The sequence below is a fragment of the Chiloscyllium punctatum genome, chromosome 30 (assembly GCF_047496795.1).
Source record: "Chiloscyllium punctatum isolate Juve2018m chromosome 30, sChiPun1.3, whole genome shotgun sequence".
Lineage (NCBI taxonomy): Eukaryota > Metazoa > Chordata > Chondrichthyes > Orectolobiformes > Hemiscylliidae > Chiloscyllium > Chiloscyllium punctatum.
The window spans coordinates 29058961-29078515 of record NC_092768.1 but is presented as its reverse complement, the minus strand read 5'-3'; the positions used below and the strand labels follow the sequence as shown (position 1 = coordinate 29078515).

The 19555-nt window shown below is 53.6% G+C and overlaps 1 protein-coding gene across 1 annotated transcript in view; it reads right to left on the bottom strand.

Moving 5' to 3' along the window:
* Positions 1-19555, bottom strand: part of gabbr1b (gamma-aminobutyric acid (GABA) B receptor, 1b) — a 232337-nt gene that overhangs the window by 11657 nt on the left and 201125 nt on the right. The window contains 3 exon segments of the mRNA XM_072550149.1: positions 8710-8837; positions 10520-10613; positions 15872-15979. Of these exon segments, the coding sequence (XP_072406250.1) occupies positions 8710-8837; positions 10520-10613; positions 15872-15979 (330 nt within the window).

Sequence of the window (19555 nt, the reverse complement as noted above, 5' to 3'; positions counted from 1 at the left end):
AGAATAATAAAGGTTACCTTGGCGTCCGGGGCCTTCTAATGGAGGCAGCAGCTGGCCAAAGAGGATGCCAGGAAATCCTTCAGACATCAATGAACTGCTGCTCAAATGTATGAGGGATTCGGGAGTGACGATGAGGAGGTACCAGACAGTGCTGGTGTTGCAGGGACACAGACTGCGGACGGGCTCAAACCTCATGGCTCCAGGCAGAGGCCAGAAGTAGGCCATACCAAGGAAGTTAAAGCAAGGTTAAGGGTTCCCGCCTGTGGGACAGGAGTAGTGTGCCCTACCCCCCCCCACCCCCCTCTCCGGACTGGGAAGTCTGGGTTCAAATCCCACCTTTTCAGATTAGATTAGATTAGATTCCCTACAGTGTGGAAACAGGCCCTTCGGCCCAACAAGTCCACCCAGACCCATTCCCCTACATTCACCCCTGACTAATGCACCTAACACTATGGGCAATTTAGCACGGCCAATCCACCCTGACCTGCACATCTTCGGACTGTGGGAGGAAACCGGAGCACCCGGAGGAAACCCACGCAGACACGGGGAGAGTGCGCAAACTCCACACAGTCACCCGAGGGTGGGATAAAACCCAGGTCTCTGGTGCTGCGAGGCAGCAGTGCTAACCTCTGAGTCACCGTGTTGCTCCAGAGGTCTGAATGAGTTGATTAAAAAAGAATAGGTTCCTGAGCAAAAAGGGTTCCACTCAAAATCAGGACTGGTCTGTCATTAATGTACAATCAGGGAGAGACGGGGCTAATAGGGCAGCCCTTTCAAAGGGCTGACAGAGGCACAGTGGGCAGAATGTCCCTCCTTCTGTGCTGTACGATTCTGCCAGACATGGCTGATATGTAGCTTCCTTGAGACGGCAGAAAATGAGGACGGATCGGGAAGCTGCCTGGTAAAGTATAACTTAGCAAAGATAAGTGGGAAAACTGAGGACTGGGAAGCTTTTAAAGAACAACAGAGGATTAGTAAGAAGGAAATACGCAGAGAAAAAAATGAGGTACGAAGGTAAACTGGCCAAGAATATAAAGGAGGATAGTAAAAGCTTTTTTAGGTATGTCCAAGGCAAAAAAATGGTTAAGACTAAAATTGGGCCCTTGAAGACAGAAACAGGGGAATAGATTACTGGGAACGAAGAAATGGCAGAGGAATTAAATGGATACTTCAGATCTGTGTTCACTGGGGAAGACACAAGCAATCTCCCTGAGGTAACAGTGGCTGAAGGACCTGAATTTAAAGGAATTTATATTTGCCAGGATTTGGTGTTGGAGAGGCTGTTAGGTCTGAAGGTTGATAAGTCTCCGGAGCCTGATGGTCTACATCCCAGGGTACTGAAGGAGGTGGCTTGGGAAATCATGGATGCATTGGTGATTATTTTCCAGAGTTCAATAGAATCGGGGTCGGTTCCTGAGGATTGGAGGGCGGCTAATGTTGTGCCACTTTTTAAGAAGGGTGGGCGGGAGAAAGCAGGAAATTATAGGCCAGTTAGTCTGACCTCAGTGGTGGGAAAGATGCTGGAGTCTATTATAAAGGATGAAATTACGGCACATCTGGATAATAGTAACAGGATAGGACAGAGTCAGCATGGATTTATGAAGGGGAAATCATGCTTGACTAATCTTCTTGAATTTTTTGAGGATGTAACTCGGAAGATGGACGAGGGAGATCCAGTGGATGTAGTGTACCTGGACTTTCAGAAAGCCTTTGATAAAGTCCCACACAAGAGGTTAGTGAGTAAAATTAGGGCGCACGGTAATGGGGGCAAAGTACTAGATTGGATAGAGAATTGGTTGGCTAATAGGAAGCAAAGGGTAGTGATTAACGGCTCCATTTCGGAATGGCAGGCAGTGACCAGTGGGGTACCGCAGGGATCAGTGCTGGGACCGCAGCTTTTTACAATATATGTAAATGATATAGAAGATGGTATCAGCAATAACATTAGCAAATTTGCTGATGATACAAAGCTAGGTGGTAGGGTGAAATGTGAGGAGGATGTTAGGAGATTACAGGGTGACCTGGACAAGTTGGGTGAGTGGACAGATGCATGGCAGATGCAGTTTAATGTGGATAAATGTCTGGTTATCCACTTTGGTGGCAAGAACAGGAGGCAGATTACTACCTCAATGGTATCAAATTAGGTAAAGGGGCTGTTCAGAGAGATCTGGGTGTTCTTGTCCACCAGTCAATGAAGGTAAGCATGCAGGTACAGCAGGTAGTGAAGAAGGCTAATAGCATGCTGGCCTTCATAACAAGAGGGATTGAGTATAGAAGCAAAGAGGTGCTTCTGCAGCTATACAGGGCCCTGGTGAGACCACACCTGGAGTATTGTGTACAGTTCTGGTCTCCAAATTTGAGGAAAGACATTCTGGCTATTGAGGGAGTGCAGCGTAGGTTCACGAGGTCAATTCCTGGAATGGCAGGATTGCCTTACACGGAAAGACTGAAGCGACTGGTCTTGTATACCCTTGAGTTTAGAAGACTGAGAGGGGATCTGATTGAAACGTATAGGATTATGAAAGGACTGGACACTCTGGCAGGAGGAAACATATTTCCGTTGATGGGGGAGTGCCGAACCAGAGGACACAACTTAAAAATACGGGGTAGACCATTTAGGACAGAGATGAGGAGAAACTACTTCACCCAGAGAGTGGTGGCTGTGTGGAATGCTCTGCCCCAGAGGGCAGTGAAGGCCCAGTCTCTGGATTCATTTAAGAAAGAATTGGATAGAGCTCTCAAGGATTATGGAATCAAGGGTTATGGAGATAAGGCAGGTACAGGATACTGATTAAGGATGATCAGCCATGATCATATTGAATGGCGGTGCGGGCTCGAAGGGCTGAATAGCCTACTCCTGCATCTATTGTCTATTGTCTATTGGTCTCACCTTCCCAGCCGTGTTGAACTTCACTCCCCCACCTACCCCCCCCCAACCCCCCCCTCCCCCCACCCCCCCCAACCCAACGCCACCCTCGACATTGCAGGTACGGATTCATGGAGTATGTCTGTCCGGGAACATTTCAGTGCCGGCTCCTTCCACCATATATGGGGTAGGAGCACTGGCCACGAAGTGTCATAGCACCTCACCCTCACCTTTTACATTAGATTCCCTACAGTGTGGAAACAGGCCATTCGGCCCAACAAGTCCACACCGACCCTTCAGAGACTAACCCACCCAGACCCATTTCCCGACATTTATCCCTGACTAATGCACCTTACACTATAGGATGATTTAGCATGGCCAATTTTCCCTCACCTGCACATCTTTGGGTGTGGGGGAGGAAACAGGGAGAAGGTGCAAATTCCACATAGTTGCCCGAGGCTGGAATCGAACCCTGGTGCTGTGAGGCAGCAGCGCTAACTACTGAGCCACCGTGCAGCCCCATTGGCGATATATTTCCAAGTCAGGATATCGAGTGGCCTGGAGGGGGGGATTTGCAGGTGATAGTGGTTTTTTTTTTTTAGATTAGATTACTTACAGTGTGGAAACAGGCCCTTCGGCCCAACAAGTCCACACCGCCCCGCCGAAGCGCAACCCAACCATACCCCTACATTTACCCCTTACCTAACACTACGGGCAATTTAGCGTGGTCAATTCACCTGACCCTGCACATCTTTGGACTGTGGGAGGAAACCGGAGCACCCGGAGGAAACCCACGCAGACACGGGGAGAACGTGCAAACTCCACACAGTCAGTCGCCTGAGTCGGGAATTGAACCCAGGTCTCTGGCGCTGTGAGGCAGCAGTGCTAACCACTGTGCCACCGTGGTGTTCCCATGTATGTGCTATCCTTATCCCTCAGGGCAGCAGAGGCCATGGGACTAGAACCTACTGTTGGGGGGTCTTGGTGAGTCACTGCAGTGCACCTTGTAGGTGATGAACACTCTTTCCATCGTGCAGTGTCGGTAGATGGAGTGAATTTTTCAAATTTATTCAAGCGTGGGGATGGCGAGGCCTGCATTTGTTTGTCCACCCTGTCACCAACCCGCTGTGCTGCTCCTCCTTGTAGATTTTACTGAGAGTCAGTGGGGCTCAGCACTGGAGGGATGGAGGAACATTGAGGTACGAGCAGTAGTGGTGGGAGATCACAGCAGGACTCCTGTGTCTGTGGGCCCAGATTACTGACAACACAGGATGGCACTGACGCAACAAGACTGGGCGGTCAAATTACACTTTTGAAGGTACAAGCAGAAGGTCATTTAAGCCCCTCCAACCTGCTGTGCCGTTCAAGAAGATCATGGCCAATCTGATGGTAGCCTCAATTCGACGTCCCTGACATCCCCTGTTAACCCTCGCTACGGCGACCTCTGCTCGAAATTCGCCTGCAAAGGTTCACCACCTTCTGAGAGAGCTCTCATTCAGCGAAGGTAGGTCTCCAGCTCATGGTGCGGCCTTTCACCTTGACCAGGAGGTGACCAACATGAGATTGTGGGTTGGGGTTTTTGGAGCGAGAAGGTTAGCCAGAGGTGAAGGCCTGGCGTACTTCAGCAGGGACATTATCCCGGGATCACTGACAGTCTCGCACTCCTCAGGGATACGATCGCCTACGTGCAGGACAGGGGGGTGGACACCTGCCTCATCAGCCTGGACCAGGAGAAAGCCTTTGACAGGATATCGCATACATATATGAGGGATGTCCTCTCCAAAATGGGCTTTGGGGAGGGAATCGGAAATTGGATCAGACTGCTCTACACCAACATTGTCAGTGCAGTCTCAATCAATGGGTGGGAATCAGATAGCTTCCCTGTAAGATCTGGAGTCAGGCAGGGCTGCCCTCTCTCACCCGCCTTGTTTGTGTGTTGCATAGAGCCATTTGCCGAGTCCATCAGGAAGGATGCGAGCCTGAGAGGGGTGACTATTCCTGGCAGCGGGGGCCTGCAGGTTAAGGCCTCCCTGTACATGGATGACGTCGCTGTTTTCTGCTCGGATCCGCTGTCCGTGCACAGACTCGTGTGCATCTGTGACCAGTTCGAACGGGCCTCGGGGGCCAAGGTAAACCGAGGCAAGAGCGAGGCCATGCTCTTCGGGAACTGGGCCGACCAATCCTCTATCCCCTTCACCGTCAGGACTGACCACCTGAAGGTGCTGGGTATTTGGTTCGGGGGGGCTGGGGCGTGCGCCAAGACCTGAGAGGAGCGGATCAGGAAGATGAGACAGAAACTAGGCAGATGGGGGCAACGGTCGCTCTCCATCGCGGGAAAAAACCTGGTCATCAGGTGTGAGGTACTCTCAGTATTGCTATATGTGGCACAGGTCTGGCCTATCCCCAGGACCTGTGCCGCCGCAGTCACCCGGGCCATCTTCCAATTCATTTGGAGATCAAAGATGGACCGGGTCCGAAGAGACTCTATGTACAAAGACCGGTGCAATGGGGGAAAAAACACGCCCAATGCCACCCTCACCCTGATGGCCACCTTTGTGTGTGGCTGCATCAAGCTGTGCGTGGATCCCCGGTACGCAAACACCAAGTGTCACTACGTACTGAGGTTCTACCTGTCCCCGGTGTTGCGAAGGATGGGCCTGGCCTCGCTGCCGCGGAACGCTCCGAGTAGTTGGACCGTTCCGTATCACCTGTCCTTCGTGGAGAAATTTATGAGGAAAAACACCTTTGACCACAAGTCCATCAGGAAGTGGTCAGCACGTAGCGTCCTTGAGACCCTTCGGGAAAAGGAGAGGGCGGATCCTGTCGAGCGGTTCCCTGAGCAGACTGTCAAAGCCATTTGGCAGAATGCCTCATCGCCAGAACTTTCCAACAAGCACCAAGACGTGGCTTGGCTGGTGGTGAGAAGGGCTCTGCCTGTGAGATCCTTCATGCACGCCCGGACTCTCTGCCGCACCGCACGCTGCCCTCGAAGTGGCTGCGGGGGGGACGAGACTGTCACACACCTCCTTCTGGAATGTGCCTATGCAGAGGAAGTCTGGAGAGGAATGCAGTGGTGCTTGTCGAGGTTCGTCCCGAGCAGCGCCGTGACGCGGGACTCCGTGCTCTACGGCCTGTTTCCTGGGACTCACACCGAGACGAACATTAACTGCGCCTGGAGGATCATCAACTCGGTGAAGGACGCTCTCTGGGCGGTCCGAAACCTGTTGATCTTCCAGCTGAAGGAGTTGACCCCGACCGAGTGTTGCAGACTGGCATATTCCAAGGTCCAAGACTACGTGCTGAAGGACGCGCTGAAGCTTGGGGCAGCTGCCGCCAAGGCGCGGTGGGGAAAGACCACCGTGTAAAATCGGCCTGCCGAAAGAAGAACAGGGGGCCCATGCAGACGTTTTTTTGGGCTCTGCTGATGCCTCAGCCAAATATATGTACAAGATTGAAAAATGCACAGGATTGTAAATGTGAATGACAAGGATAAAGTCGAATCTGTGTTTGTAAATATGGACATATGTATGGCATGATCCAATGTACAGACCATCAAATCATTCTATGAATAAAGTATATTTTTGAAATAAACAAAAATTATCCCGGGATCACAGCGTTGCAGGATCCATCTTCCCAAAGGGAATGTTTGCTACCACCCTCCCGGCCTGGAACAATCAGAAACAGCTCTCTATGGGCATGGTGAGGCATCTGTGATGTACAATGATGCACTAATTTGGATGGGTTATATACAGAAGAATAGGTACATGGGAGTGAGGTACAGACTGGAATCTAATCGAGGGGTTCAGATGGTTTATATATAGAATAATGGATACCTGGGAGTGAGTTACAGACTGGAATCTAATCGAGGGGTTCAGATGGTTTATATAGAGAATAATGGATACCTGGGAGTGAGTTACAGACTGGAATCTAATCGAGGGGTTCAGATGGTTTATATATAGAATAATGGATACCTGGGAGTGAGTTACAGACTGGAATCTAATCGAGGGGTTCAGATGGTTTATATACAGAATAATGGATACCTGGGAGTGAGTTACAGACTGGAATCTAATCGAGGGGTTCAGATGGTTTATATACAGAATAATGGATACCTGGGAGTGAGGTACAGACTGGAATCTAATCGAGGGGTTCAGATGGTTTATATATAGAATAATGGATACCTGGGAGTGAGTTAAGACTGGAATCTAATCCAGGGGTTCAGATGCTTTATATATAGAATAATGGATACCTGGGAGTGAGTTACAGACTGGAATCCAATCCAGGGGTTCAGATGCTTTATATATAGAATAATGGATACCTGGGAGTGAGTTACACACTGGAATCTAATCCAGGGGTTCAGATGGTTTATATATAGAATAATGGATACCTGGGAGTGAGGTACAGACTGGAATCTAATCAAGGGGTTCAGATGGTTTATATACAGAATAATGGATACCTGGGAGTGAGTTACAGACTGGAATCTAATCGAGGGGTTCAGATGGTTTATATATAGAATAATGGATACCTGGGAGTGAGTTACAGACTGGAATCTAATCGAGGGGTTCAGATGGTTTATATACAGAGAATAATGGATACCTGGGAGTGAGTTACAGACTGGAATCTAATCCAGGGGTTCAGATGCTTTATATATAGAATAATAGATACCTGGGAGTGAGTTACAGACTGGAATCTAATCCAGGGGTTCAGATGCTTTATATATAGAATAATGGATACCTGGGAGTGAGTTACAGACTGGAATCTAATCCAGGGGTTCAGATGCTTTATATTCAGAATAATGGATACCAGGGAGTGAGGTACAGACTGGAATCTAATTGAGGGGTTCAGATGCTTTATATATAGAATAATGGATACCAGGGAGTGAGGTACAGACTGGAATCTAATTGAGGGGTTCTGATGGTTTATATATAGAATAATGGATACCTGGGAGTGAGTTACAGACTGGAATCTAATCGAGGGGTTCAGATGGTTTATATATAGAATAATGGATACCTGGGGGTGAGTTACAGACTGGAATCTAATCGAGGGGTTCAGATGGTTTATATACAGAATAATGGATACCTGGGAGTGAGTTACAGACTGGAATCTAATCGAGAGGTTCAGATGGTTTATACACAGAATAATGGATACCTGGGAGTGAGTTACAGACTGGAATCTAATCGAGGGGTTCAGATGGTTTATATATTGAATAATGGATACCTGGGAGTGAGTTACAGACTGGAATCTAATCGAGGGGTTCAGATGGTTTATATATTGAATAATGGATACCTGGGAGTGAGTTACAGACTGGAATCTAATCGAGGGGTTCAGATGGTTTATATACAGAATAATGGATACCTGGGAGTGAGTTACAGACTGGAATCTAATCGAGGGGTTCAGATGGTTTATATACAGAATAATGGATACCTGGGAGTGAGTTACAGACTGGAATCTAATCGAGGGGTTCAGATGGTTTATATAGAGAATAATGGATACCTGGGAGTGAGTTACAGACTGGAATCTAATCGAGGGGTTCAGATGGTTTATATACAGAATAATGGATACCTGGGAGTGAGTTACAGACTGGAATCTAATCGAGGGGTTCAGATGGTTTATTTATCATTAGCGATGCTGACATTTAAATGTTTAGCCCAGGCTTAGGTTCTGAACTGTGGAGGTAGGGAGTTGGTAGCCGGGGGATCGGAGTTGGGAGGTGGAAGGTTAGGGATGTTAGGCCGGGTCTTAAGGGAGGAGACACAGGCGGAGTGGGGTGGGGGGGGAGGAGGTGAGGTTCCGCACCGAGCCTCTGGTCACAGGTCAGATCAGATGGATTTCGAGGCACTGCTTACAGCGACGTTGTAAATGGCCATCCCCACTGCTCGGTGGTCGTTGATCTTCTCCGTGGAAACGCTCTTTGTTTCGTAGGCCAGGAATATCCCGAGGAGGAGCAACAGGCCCTTGTATCCATAGACAATCCCTGTTCGGGAAGGCGGTGGGGGTGGGGGTGGGGGTTTGGGGGGAGGAGAGAAATAAAATAGAGATAAAGACATGTGCTGGGCAGGTCAAACAAAAAGATCTGTTTTCCACGCTGAGAGAGAGCTCAGCTATTGGGCATCGGTTTCTTGTCAGTGAGAGTGACACAGACACCGCGCCTCAGGGAGGAGCAACTACTTTACTCTGTCCCCCTCAGATGGCGGTCATGCAATTGTCGACTAAGCCCAGCAATTGATCTTAATCAGTCAGCCCACTAAGGTTTCAGACGAGGGCTGGGAGCAGCTCAGAGTGGTGCTGGGATTCGTGGGGGCGGCCCGGTGGCTCAGCGGTTTAGCACTGCTGCCTCGCAGCGCCGGGGACCCGGGTTCGATTCCCGCTTCGGGTGAATGTCCACGTGGAGTTTGCACGTTCTCCCAGCATCCACGCGGGGTTTCGTCCCACAGTCCGAAGATGTGCAGGTCAGGCCGTCGTAAATTGCCCCGTCGTGTTCAAGGAGGTGTCGGTTAGACGTGTTAGTCAGGGGAAGTGTAGAGTGATAAGGTGGGGGAATGGGCCTGGGTGGGATAATCTTCAGAGTGGCCGGTTCAAATCCCGCCCTCATTAATTGGCCCCTCTTGCGGCAGAGTGGTAGTACCCCTTCCCCCCCCCCCCCAGACTGAGGAAACCTGTGTTCAAATCCCAGCTGCTCCAGAGCTGTGTAACCAACATCTCTGATCTGGAAAATAGGTTGAAAAAAAAAGCAGAGGCAGATTGGGGGCCTCTTGCGGTGCAGTGTCGGTTTTCCTACCTCTGAGGCAGGAGGCTGAGGGTCAAGTCTCACCCATTCTAGAGGCGCACCATCATGTATGAACAATAAAAAAAACAGCCTGTTCACCTTCACTGCTCTCTTACTGCCCCTGGTGTGCAGAGCTTGGCAATTGCTACCGGCTAGCTGTTTAATGATTGAATTTGGGGGTGGGTGTCTGAACAAAAGAGCAGTGATGCTGTGGTAGTGTCCCTGCCTTTGAGTCAGGCGGCCCGACCTCCAGCCCTAACTGCTCCACGAGTGTGCCCTAACACCTCTGACCGAGATGATTCAGAAATGTCTATAACAGATAAAGCAGGGTTTGCAGCGCCCAACAGGCATTTAGAGAGAGAGAGAGAGAGAGAGAGATGGGTCTAACACTATTTTGATTTGCTTCTCTGTCCTTCTTTTTGATTATTGTTACATTAACGCCACACCCTCTCGTTCCCCCCCCCCCCCACATGTGGCAGTGTCTGGGGCTGGTTGCTTGTTTTAATCGACTGATCGGGCAGATTGGTGGTGGGTTTTTTTTCCCCCCCTTCACAAACTGGCTTCTTCCCCAGCGGAGAGTTGGCTATCAGGAACGGGAAAGCATCCGGAAGGGAAACCGACGTTAAGTTTACAACGAAACCCTTCAGGAGCCTCTGAAGGCCTTTCGCTGAGTAATTCGACGCACGGTCCTGGGCCTGGGTCCGTGTGGAGCAAACCCCAAGGCCAGGTCACTCGGCGCGGTCGTGAGATCGCGCTGACCGCTGCTCTGAGCTGACCCCACGAGGGAGGTCCGCCCTCTTCTTGCAATGTGCCAGCCCAGGTCAGCACTCCCAGCTGGGTTTCTGACTCAGTGAAAGGGTGCGAGGAGACCGAGGTGGGGGGTAACATACCAAGCCACGTGTTCATCTTGTTGGAACTGCAGTGCTCCAGTTGTGGCAGGATCAGGACACCCTGGTCCCCTGCTGGGGCCTCCTTCGAGAACTCCTGGGGAACAGAACAGAACAGAACGGTCAGAGCGAAAGAGACTCATAGATAGCCCTCTCACTCTCTCTCCGTCTCACTCTCTCTCTACAACCCCCTTCTCTCCCTCTCCCCCCCTCACTCTCTCCCTCTCACTCTCTCTCCCCGCCTCCCACTCTCTCTCCTTCCCTCTCCCCCTCTCTCTCCCCCTCTCCCCCCCTCACTCTCTCCCTCTCACTCTCTCTCCCCCCTCTCTCCTTCCCTCTCCCCCTCCCTCTTTCTCTCTCTCTCCCTCCTTCCCTCTCTCTCCCCCTCCCTCTCTCTCTCTCCCCCCCCTTCTCTCCCTCTCCCCCCTCACTCTCTCCCTCTCACTCTCTCCCCCCCTCCCACTCTCTCTCCTTCCCTCTCCCCCTCCCCCTCTCTCTCCCCCTCTCTCTCCTTCCCTCTCTCTCCCCCCTCCCTCTCTCCTCCCCCTCCCTCCCTCCCTCTCCCCCCCCTCCCACTCTCTTTCCTTCCCTCTCCCCCTCCCCCACTCTCTCCCCCTCCCTCTCCTTACCTCTCTCTCCCCCTCCCTCTCTCCCTCTCCCCCCCTCACTCTCTCCTCTCTCACTCTCCCCCCCTTTCTTACTCTGTCTCCTGCTCACTCCCTCTCTCTCTCCCTCTCACCCTCTCCTTCTCACTCTCTCTTCCTCTCCCTCCCTCTCTCTCTCCCTCTCACTCTCTCTCCCCCCCCTCCCCCCCTCTCCCTCTCTTTCCTCTCTCCCTTTCACTCTCTCCCTCGCACTCTCTCCCCCTCTCTCCCGCTCTCCCCCTCTCTCTCCCTCTCACTCCCTCGCCCTCCCTCTCTCTCTCCCTCTCTCCATCTCTCTTTCTCACTCTCTCTCCTCTCCCTCTCTCTTTCTCACTCTCCCTCTCTCCCCCTCCCTCTCTCTCACTCCCTCTCATTCTCTCTCCCTCCCCCCTCTCCTCACTCCCTCTCTCTTTCTCACTCTCCCTCTCTCCCCCTCCCTCTCTCTCACTCACTCCTCTCACTCTCTCTCCCTCTCCTCTCTCTCTCCCTCTCACTCTTTCTCCCTCTCTCCCCCTCTCTATCTCCCTCCCCCCCTCTCCCTCTCACTCTCTCTCCCTCTCACTCTTCCTCCCACTCTCTCCCCCTCTCTATCTCACTCCCCCCTCTCCCTCTCACTCTCTCTCCCCCTCCGTCTCTCCCTCTCCCCCCCTCACTCTCTCCCTCTCCCTCTCTCTCCCCCCGCTCTCCTTCCCTCTCCCCCTCCCCCTTTCTCTCTCTCCCTCTCCTCTCTCTCCCTCCTTCCCTCTCTCTTCCCCTCCCCTCTCTCTCTCCCCCCTTCTTACTCTGTCGTCTGCTCACTCCATCTCTCTCTCCCTCTCACTCTCTCTCCCTCTCCCTCTCTCCCTCTCACTGTCTCCTTCTCACTCTCCCTCTCCCTCCCTCTCTCTATCCCTCTCACTCTCTCTCCCTCTCCCTCTCTCTCTTTCCTCCTCTCCCTTTCACTCTCTCCCTCGCACTCTCTACCCCCTCTCTCCCGCTCTCCCCCTCTCCCTCTCTCCCTCCCTCTCTCTTTCTCCCTCTCTCTCACTCCCTCTCACTCTCTCTCCCTCCCCCCTCTCCCTCTCTCTCCCTCTCACTCTTTCTTCCTCTCTCTCCCCCTCCCTATCTCTCTCCCCCTCTCTCACCCTCTCACTCTCTCTCCCTCTCACTCTCTCTCCCTGTCTCCCTCTCTCTCCCTCCCCCTCTCTCTCCCTCCCCCTCTCTCTCTGTCCCTCTCACTCTTTCTCCCTCTCACTCTCTCCCTCCCTCTCCCTCTCACTCTCTCTCCCTCTCACTCTCTCCCTCCCTCTCCCTCTCTCTCGCTACCCCTCTCTCTCTCTCTCTCTCTCTCCCTCTCACTCTCTCTCCCTCCTCTCTCTCCCTCTCTCTCTCGGCCCCCTCCCTCTCTCTCACTCTCTCTCCCTCTAACTCTCTCTCCCTCCCTCTCTTTCTCCCCCTCTCTCTCTCCCTCTCCCTCTCTCTCTCCCTCTCACTCTTCCTCCCTTTCTCCCTCTCTCCCTCCCTCTCTCTCTCCCTCTCCCTCTCACTCTCTCTCCCTCCTCTCACTCTCTCTCTCGGCCCCCTCCCTCTCTCTCACTCTCTCTCCCTCACACTCTCTCTCTCTCTCCCTCCCTCTCTTTCTCCCCCTCTCTCTCTCTCCCTCTCACTCTCTCTCCCTCTCCCTCTTCCTCCCTTTCTCCCTCCCTCTCTCTCTCTCTCCCTCTCTTTCTCCCTCCCCCTCTCTCTCTCCCTCTCACTCTCTCTCCCTCCTCTCTCTCCCTCTCACTCTCCCTCTCCTCTCTTTCCCTTTCCCTCTCTCTCTCGGCCCCCTCCCTCTCTCTCACTCTCTCTCCCTCTCTCTCCCTCTCACTCTCTCTCTCCCTCCCCCTCTCTCTCTCTCCCTCTCACTCTTTCTCCCTCTCACTCTCTCCCTCCCTCTCCCTCTCTCTCCTCTCACTCTCTCCCTCCCTCTCCTCCTCTCTCTCTACCCCTCTCTCTCCCTCTCACTCTCTCCCTCACTCTCTCTCCCTCTCTCTCTCCCTCTCCCTCTCACTCTCTCTCCCTCTCACTCTCTCTCCCTCTCTCTCTCTCGGCCCCCTCCCTCTCTCTCACTCTCTCTCCCTCTCACTCTCTCTCCCTCCCTCTCTTTCTCCCCCTCTCCCTCTCTCTCCCTCTCACTCTTCCTCCCTTTCTCCCTCTCTCCCTCCCTCTCTCATTCCCTCTCTTTCTCCCTCCCTCTCTCTCCCTCTCCCTCTCACTCTCTCTCCCTCTCTCTCGGCCCCCTCCCTCTCTCTCACTCTCTCTCCCTCTCACTCTCTCTCCCTCTCACTCTCTCTCCCTCCCTCTCTTTCTCCCCCCCCTCTCTCTCTCCCTCTCCCTCTCACTCTCTCTCACTCTCTCTCCCTCTCACTCTTCCTCCCTTTCTCCCTCTCTCCCTCTCATTCTCTCTCCCTCCTCTCTCTCCCTCTCCCTCTCTCTCTCGGCCCCCTTCCTCTCTCTCGCTCTCTCTCCCTCTCTCTCTCTCTCCCTCCCTGTCTTTCTCCCCCTCTCTCTCTCTCCCTCTCCCTCTCCCTCTCTCTCCCTCTCCCTCTCACTCTTCCTCCCTTTCTCCCTCTCTCCCTCCCTCTCTCCCTCTCACTCTCTCTCCCTCTCTCTCTCTCTCCCTCCCTCCCTCTCTCTCTCCCTCCCTCTCTCCCACCCTCTCTCTCCCTCCCTCCCTCTCTCTCTCTCTCCCTCCCTCTCTCTCTCTCCCCCCCTCTCTCCCTCTCTCCCTCCCTCCCTCCCTCTCTCTCTCTCCCCTCCCTCTCTCTCCCTCTCTCCCTCCCTCTCTCCCCCTCTCCCTCTCTCCCTCCCCCTCTCTCTTTCCCTCCCTCCCTCTCTCTCTCTCTCCCTCTCTCTCTCCCTCCCTCCCTCTCTCTCCCTCCCTCCCTCTCTCTCCACCTCTCCCTCTCTCTCCCTCCCTCTCACTCTCTCTCCCTCCCTCTCCCTCCCTCTCTCTCCCTCCCTCCCTCTCTCTCTCTCTCCCTCCCACTCTCTCTCCCTCCCTCTCCCTCCCTCTCACTCTCTGTCCCTCCCTCTCCCTCCCTCCCTCTCTCCCTCCCTGTCCCTCCCTCTCTCTCTCTCTCCCTCTCCTCTTTCTCCCTCCCTCTCTCTCCATCCCTCTCTCTCTCTCTCTCCCCCTCTCTCCCTCCCTCTCCCTCTCTCTCTCCCTCTCTCCCTCCCTCCCCCTCTCCCTCTCCCTCTCTCCCTCCCTCCCTCCCTCCCTCTCCCTCTCTCCCTCCCTCTCTCTCTCTCCCTCCCTCTCTCCCTCCCTCTCTCTCTTTCCCCTCTCCCTCTCTCCCTCCCTCCCTCCCTCTCCCTCTCTCCTTCCCTCCCTCCCTCCCTCTCCCCCCTCTCCCTCTCTCTCCCTCTTCCCTCCCTCTCGCCTCCCTCCCTCTCTCTCCCTCCCTCCTCCTCTCTCCTCTCACCTCTCCCTCCCTCCCTCCTCCCCCTCTCCTCTCCCGACTCCACCTCCTCCCTCTCCTCCTCTCTCCCTCCCTCCCTCCCTCTCCCTCTGATCCTTCGACTCCCTCCCTCCCTCTCCCCCCCCTCTCCCTCTCTCTCCCTCTCTCTCTCCCCTTCCCCCTCCCTCTCTCCTCCCTCTCCCTCCCTCTCCCTCTCTCCCTCCCTCCCTCCCTCCCCCCCTCTCCCTCCCTCCCTCCCCTCTCTCCTTCCTCCCTCCTCTCCTCTCTCCTCCTCCCTCTCTCTCTTTCCCCTCTCCCTCTATCCCTCCCTCCCTCCCTCTCCCTCTCTCCTTCCCTCCCTCCCTCCCTCTCCCCCCCTCTCCCTCTCTCTCCCTCTCTCTCTCCTCCCCCTCTCTCTCCCTCCCTCTCTCTCTCTCTCTCTCCCTCCCTCTCTCCTCCCTCCCCTCCCTCTCCCTCCCTCTCCCTCCCTCTCTCTCTCCCTCCCTCCCTCCCTCCCTCTCTCTCCCTCTCCCTCTCTCCATCCCTCCCTCTCTCTCACCGTGCCTGCCTGGGGCATTACTGTCGGATCACTCAGACCCTCCACCTTTCCTTCTCAGGAACCACATTGTTAGTTTTCCTTCAAATCCCTTGAACCCAGACACCGTGTCATATCATTGACACCACACCCACCCCCTTGTCACTCTCTGGCCCAACCACTTCCAATCAGGCCCGCTCCCCTCCCACACCCAACCCCGGCCCCTGCCCACGTGGACCCCCCTTCTCCCCCTGTCTCCACCACCCCCCAACCATTTTCGGAAACCCCCTCACTGCTTCCCAGCCCCCACCCACTTAAACCCAACCCTTCCCCACCCTCCACCACTTCCCCTCTCCCTGACCTGGGATCCTGGTATCCCACCCTCTCCGTCAAACTCTGCTCCCTTCACACCCTCCCCCCACCCCCAATGTCCATCCACACTCCCCCCTCCACTTACCCACTCGGAGGGCCCTACTCAGGGCCTCCTTACCACTCACGCCCTGCTCCCTCTCTCCAAGCAGCCACCCACTGCCTCTTCATGACCCCTGCCACCCTTCCCCAGCCCCCACCCCATCCATCGTGAGCCCACTCGAATGCAGTTAGCCTCCCTCCCCACCCACCCCCAACCTGCTGCTGCCTCATTGCCCCCCCACCTGAGGGAAACGACATCTACCCATCGCCTTATCTATGCCCCTGGCGATTATGTTAAATCCCTGTAAGGTCACGCCCCCCCCCCAACGCTGCGGACCCTCACCTCGATGGTGCGGTGAAGAGGGTCGACGATTTGCCAGACCGCCAGTGTGAGGACGTCAATGGCCAGCAGCACGCTGACCGTGGCGTAGAGTTTCCAGGGCTCCAGGTGCTGTAGGGTTGGGGTGGGTGGGTGGGTGGGGTTAGTGGTGGGCAGCAGCAGAACACGACAAGGTTACACTCAAGACAGACTGTCTTTGCCCTGCCAACGGCCAGACGTTCGCTCGCCCAGTCAGAGGCGGAACAGAGAGCTGTAGGCCCAAGGGTCCGCAAAGTCAGTCACAAAACACACATCATCTCAAATACACATATAATGAGGAAAAATAATACCCACTAGGGCTACCCATTCCCCCCACCCCAACCCCCATCCCCGGACTGGGTAAGGCAGTCAGATACTTGTTCCATCTCACCCACCGCACCCTCCACCCTCTCTGGGACTGGGTGGGACAGTGGGTCAGACACTGTCCTTTCCCCCCCCCTCCTGGGACTGGGTGGATACTTATAGTGAGGTGGAGGACTCCCATTACCCATGATCCTGTGACCGGTAGGGATCTGGGACGTTTCATTTCTGAACGTTTTCAGCAATTAGCTGTGCAGTTCTTTGTTCACATTCATCCTTCTGGAGTGAATTGCCGCCTGCTCAGCCCACAATCCCCTCCCTGAATGGAGTACCCAAGCCCGGGTAGCGACACGGGCTTGGGCAGAGAGAGCAGGCAGGAAACGTTCCCCTCTCCAAATCCTGTGAGGAATATCACGACCCAAACCATCTCCAAACCATCCTTCCCCACTCCCTCCCACAACACCTCCACACATATCTACTGCCTACAATAACCCCCGTTGTAAGTGGCCTGGGCCCAACTGAGAGCCAGTGCATTTATAATCCACCAACAATCTTTGGTTAACTCAAGTGTTACCCCGAGACAGAGAGAGGGAGACAGATAGAGAGTTAGAACATGAGATGGTGGTTAAGTACGGGCTGGTGATGAAAACTGTTACATGACAGAGAGCCGGGGAAGGGGATTCGCATCGGGGATAGTATGGAAGGTCATTCCTGGGTCAGAGTTAATGGGGTAAAGGGCGGAGGTCAATGGTCGATGGTCTCCTGGGTCTGGAACTGTGCTGGGTTCGTAGAGCAGCCCGTGGGGTAAATGGTGGGGTAAATGGAGGGGCTGGGGAAGGGGAGAGGTTTGGGGGGCAAAAGTGGGATGGGAAAGGGGAGAGTGTGACTCAAACTCAAGCTGTTTCTGACCTGGGCTTCCTTGACGTTGACACTGGGTGAAAAGATTGGGGAGAGGTTCCAGTCTCCGGCATTGATCGCTCTTACCTCGGTGGGTGGGTGGGGGGGAGCAAATAAACCAGACACTCAGCACAACGAAACCAAATCCAGCAAGGACTCTCCCTTCCGGCTAGAACATAACTCAGCACTGAATCTTAATAACACCCTGCGTTACTGAGCACCAGTGCTCCCTGTACGGGGAGAGCACTGCACCGAGCTGCCCAACCAACCATCCCATCAGTCCTCCGGTGTAAAATAAATGGAATATTTTACGTTCGTATGCGTGGGGGGAGTCGGTGGGCTGTTAATCCAGGGACACAGGGTCAGTGCGGTTAGTTCGAATCCCGCATCGTCAGAGAGTGGCATTTGAATTCAGTGGCAGTCTGGAATTAAGGCTGGAATAGTGACCATTGTCAATTACCGGAGGTCAACACTGGAAAGAGGCTCACCTCAAGTCCTGCTAACCAGCCTCCTGGCCCCGTCACACAGTTCCCCAAAAGGGAAGCGAGGGTGATAATATGTAAGAAGAACATCAGCGCATCCTGACCGAACTGTGAACCAGGGGAGCTGGAGTAGGCCTCACACGGCTCAGTGAGCCTGCACTGATCTTAGAGGGCTGGTTTTGGACCACATCTCTACCTTCCCATTCTCCCTTCAATTCCCTCAGTGCCAATCACCTGCCCATCTCAATACCAAATGCACCTGATGGGCAGCACGGTGGTTGGCACTGCTGCCTCACAGCACCAGGGTCCCAGGTTCGATTCCAGCCTTGGGCGACTGTCTGTGTGGAGTTTGCACATTCTCCCTGTGTCTGCGTGGGTTTCCTCCGGGTGCTCCGGCTCCCTCCCACGGTCCAAAGATGTGCAGGTCAGGGTGGATTGGCCATGCTAAATTGCCCCATAGCGTTCAGTGATGTGTAGGTTGGGTGCATTAGTTTGGGGTAAATGTAGAGTAATAGGGTAGGGGAATGGATCTGGGTGGGTTACTGGTTCGGAGGGTCAGTGTGGACTTGTAGGGCCTATCTCCACATTGTCAGGATTCTATGAACTTGAGGAACTGCAAACCTTTAGTTGGGAACCCCGATCGGTCCACCTCCATAACCTGAACTTAGGACGTCCAGCCAGAAGAAACATCAACCCTGTCAAACCCACTGAGAATTAACTTAATTCACGTGAGAATCCCCTCTCATTCTTCTCAATTCCACTGAATATATGACTTGCAGGAGCCGGTGTCGGACTGGGGTGGGCAAAGTTAAAAATCACACAACGCCAAGTTTAATTGGAAGCAATAGCTTTCGGAGCGCTGCTCCTTCATCAGGTGGCTGTGTTCAGAGCAGCGCTCCAAAAGCTAGTGCTTCCAAATAAACCCGTTGGGAGGCCCGGTGGCTCAGTGGTTAGCACTGCTGCCTCACAGCGCCAGAGACCATGGGTTCAATTCCAGCCTCAGGCAACTGTCTGTGTGGAGTTTGCACGTTCTCCTTGTGACTGCGTGGGTTTCCTCCGGGTGCTCCGGTTTCCTCCCACAGTCCAAAGATGTGCAGGTCAGGGTGAATTGGCCATGCTAAATTGCCCGTATTGTTAGGTGTAGGGGAATGGGTCTGGGTGGGTTGCTCTTCAGAGGGTCGGTGTGGACTTGTTGGGCCGAAGGGCCTGTTTCCACACTGTAAGTAATCTAATCATAACCTGGTGTTGTGTGATTTTTAACAGAATATATGCTCATTTTTACCCCATCTATCTGCAGCAGAGATGGAAGGGAATACATTGTTTTTATCTTACATTTAGGTGTGGGCATAACATACCCTGTTTACATTCTGACCCAGGCATTACTGTACTCTGTTGTGGTGTGTGTTAACTCCTACAGTCAGTGAGTGTTACACCCTCTGTTCGAAAGGAGCTGCACTGTCACATCCAGCCACCAAGTGGCGATATTACCATAGTTCCCTCTCCTTAAAGAGTGAACTTCATAAATAATAATGCTTTTAATCATTCACTTCAGTGAGAGAGACAGAGAGAGAGGGACGGTATAAGAGGGAGGGAAGAGAGACATACTGAGAGAGGAGAAAGGTAGAGAAATAGAAGGTGGGGGAGAGAGAGAGAGAGAGTGAAAGAGGGAGTGGAGGGAGAGAGAGAGAGAGAGAGAGAGGAAGGACAGAGAGAGAGAGACAGAAGGATAGAGTGAAGGGCAAAAGACAATGGGAGGAGAGAGAGAGAGAAATAGGCAGAGAAGAGAAATAACGGGAAGGGAGAGAGACAGGGCGGAGACAGAAGGGAGTAGGGAGACAGGAAACAGTGACAGAGGGAGGGCGAGGATGGAGGGAGGGAAGAGAGAGGGAGAGAGACAGAGATGGGGGAGGATGGAGAGACGAGGAAAGGTAGAGAGACAGAGGGATGTGAGAGAGACGGAGAGAAACAA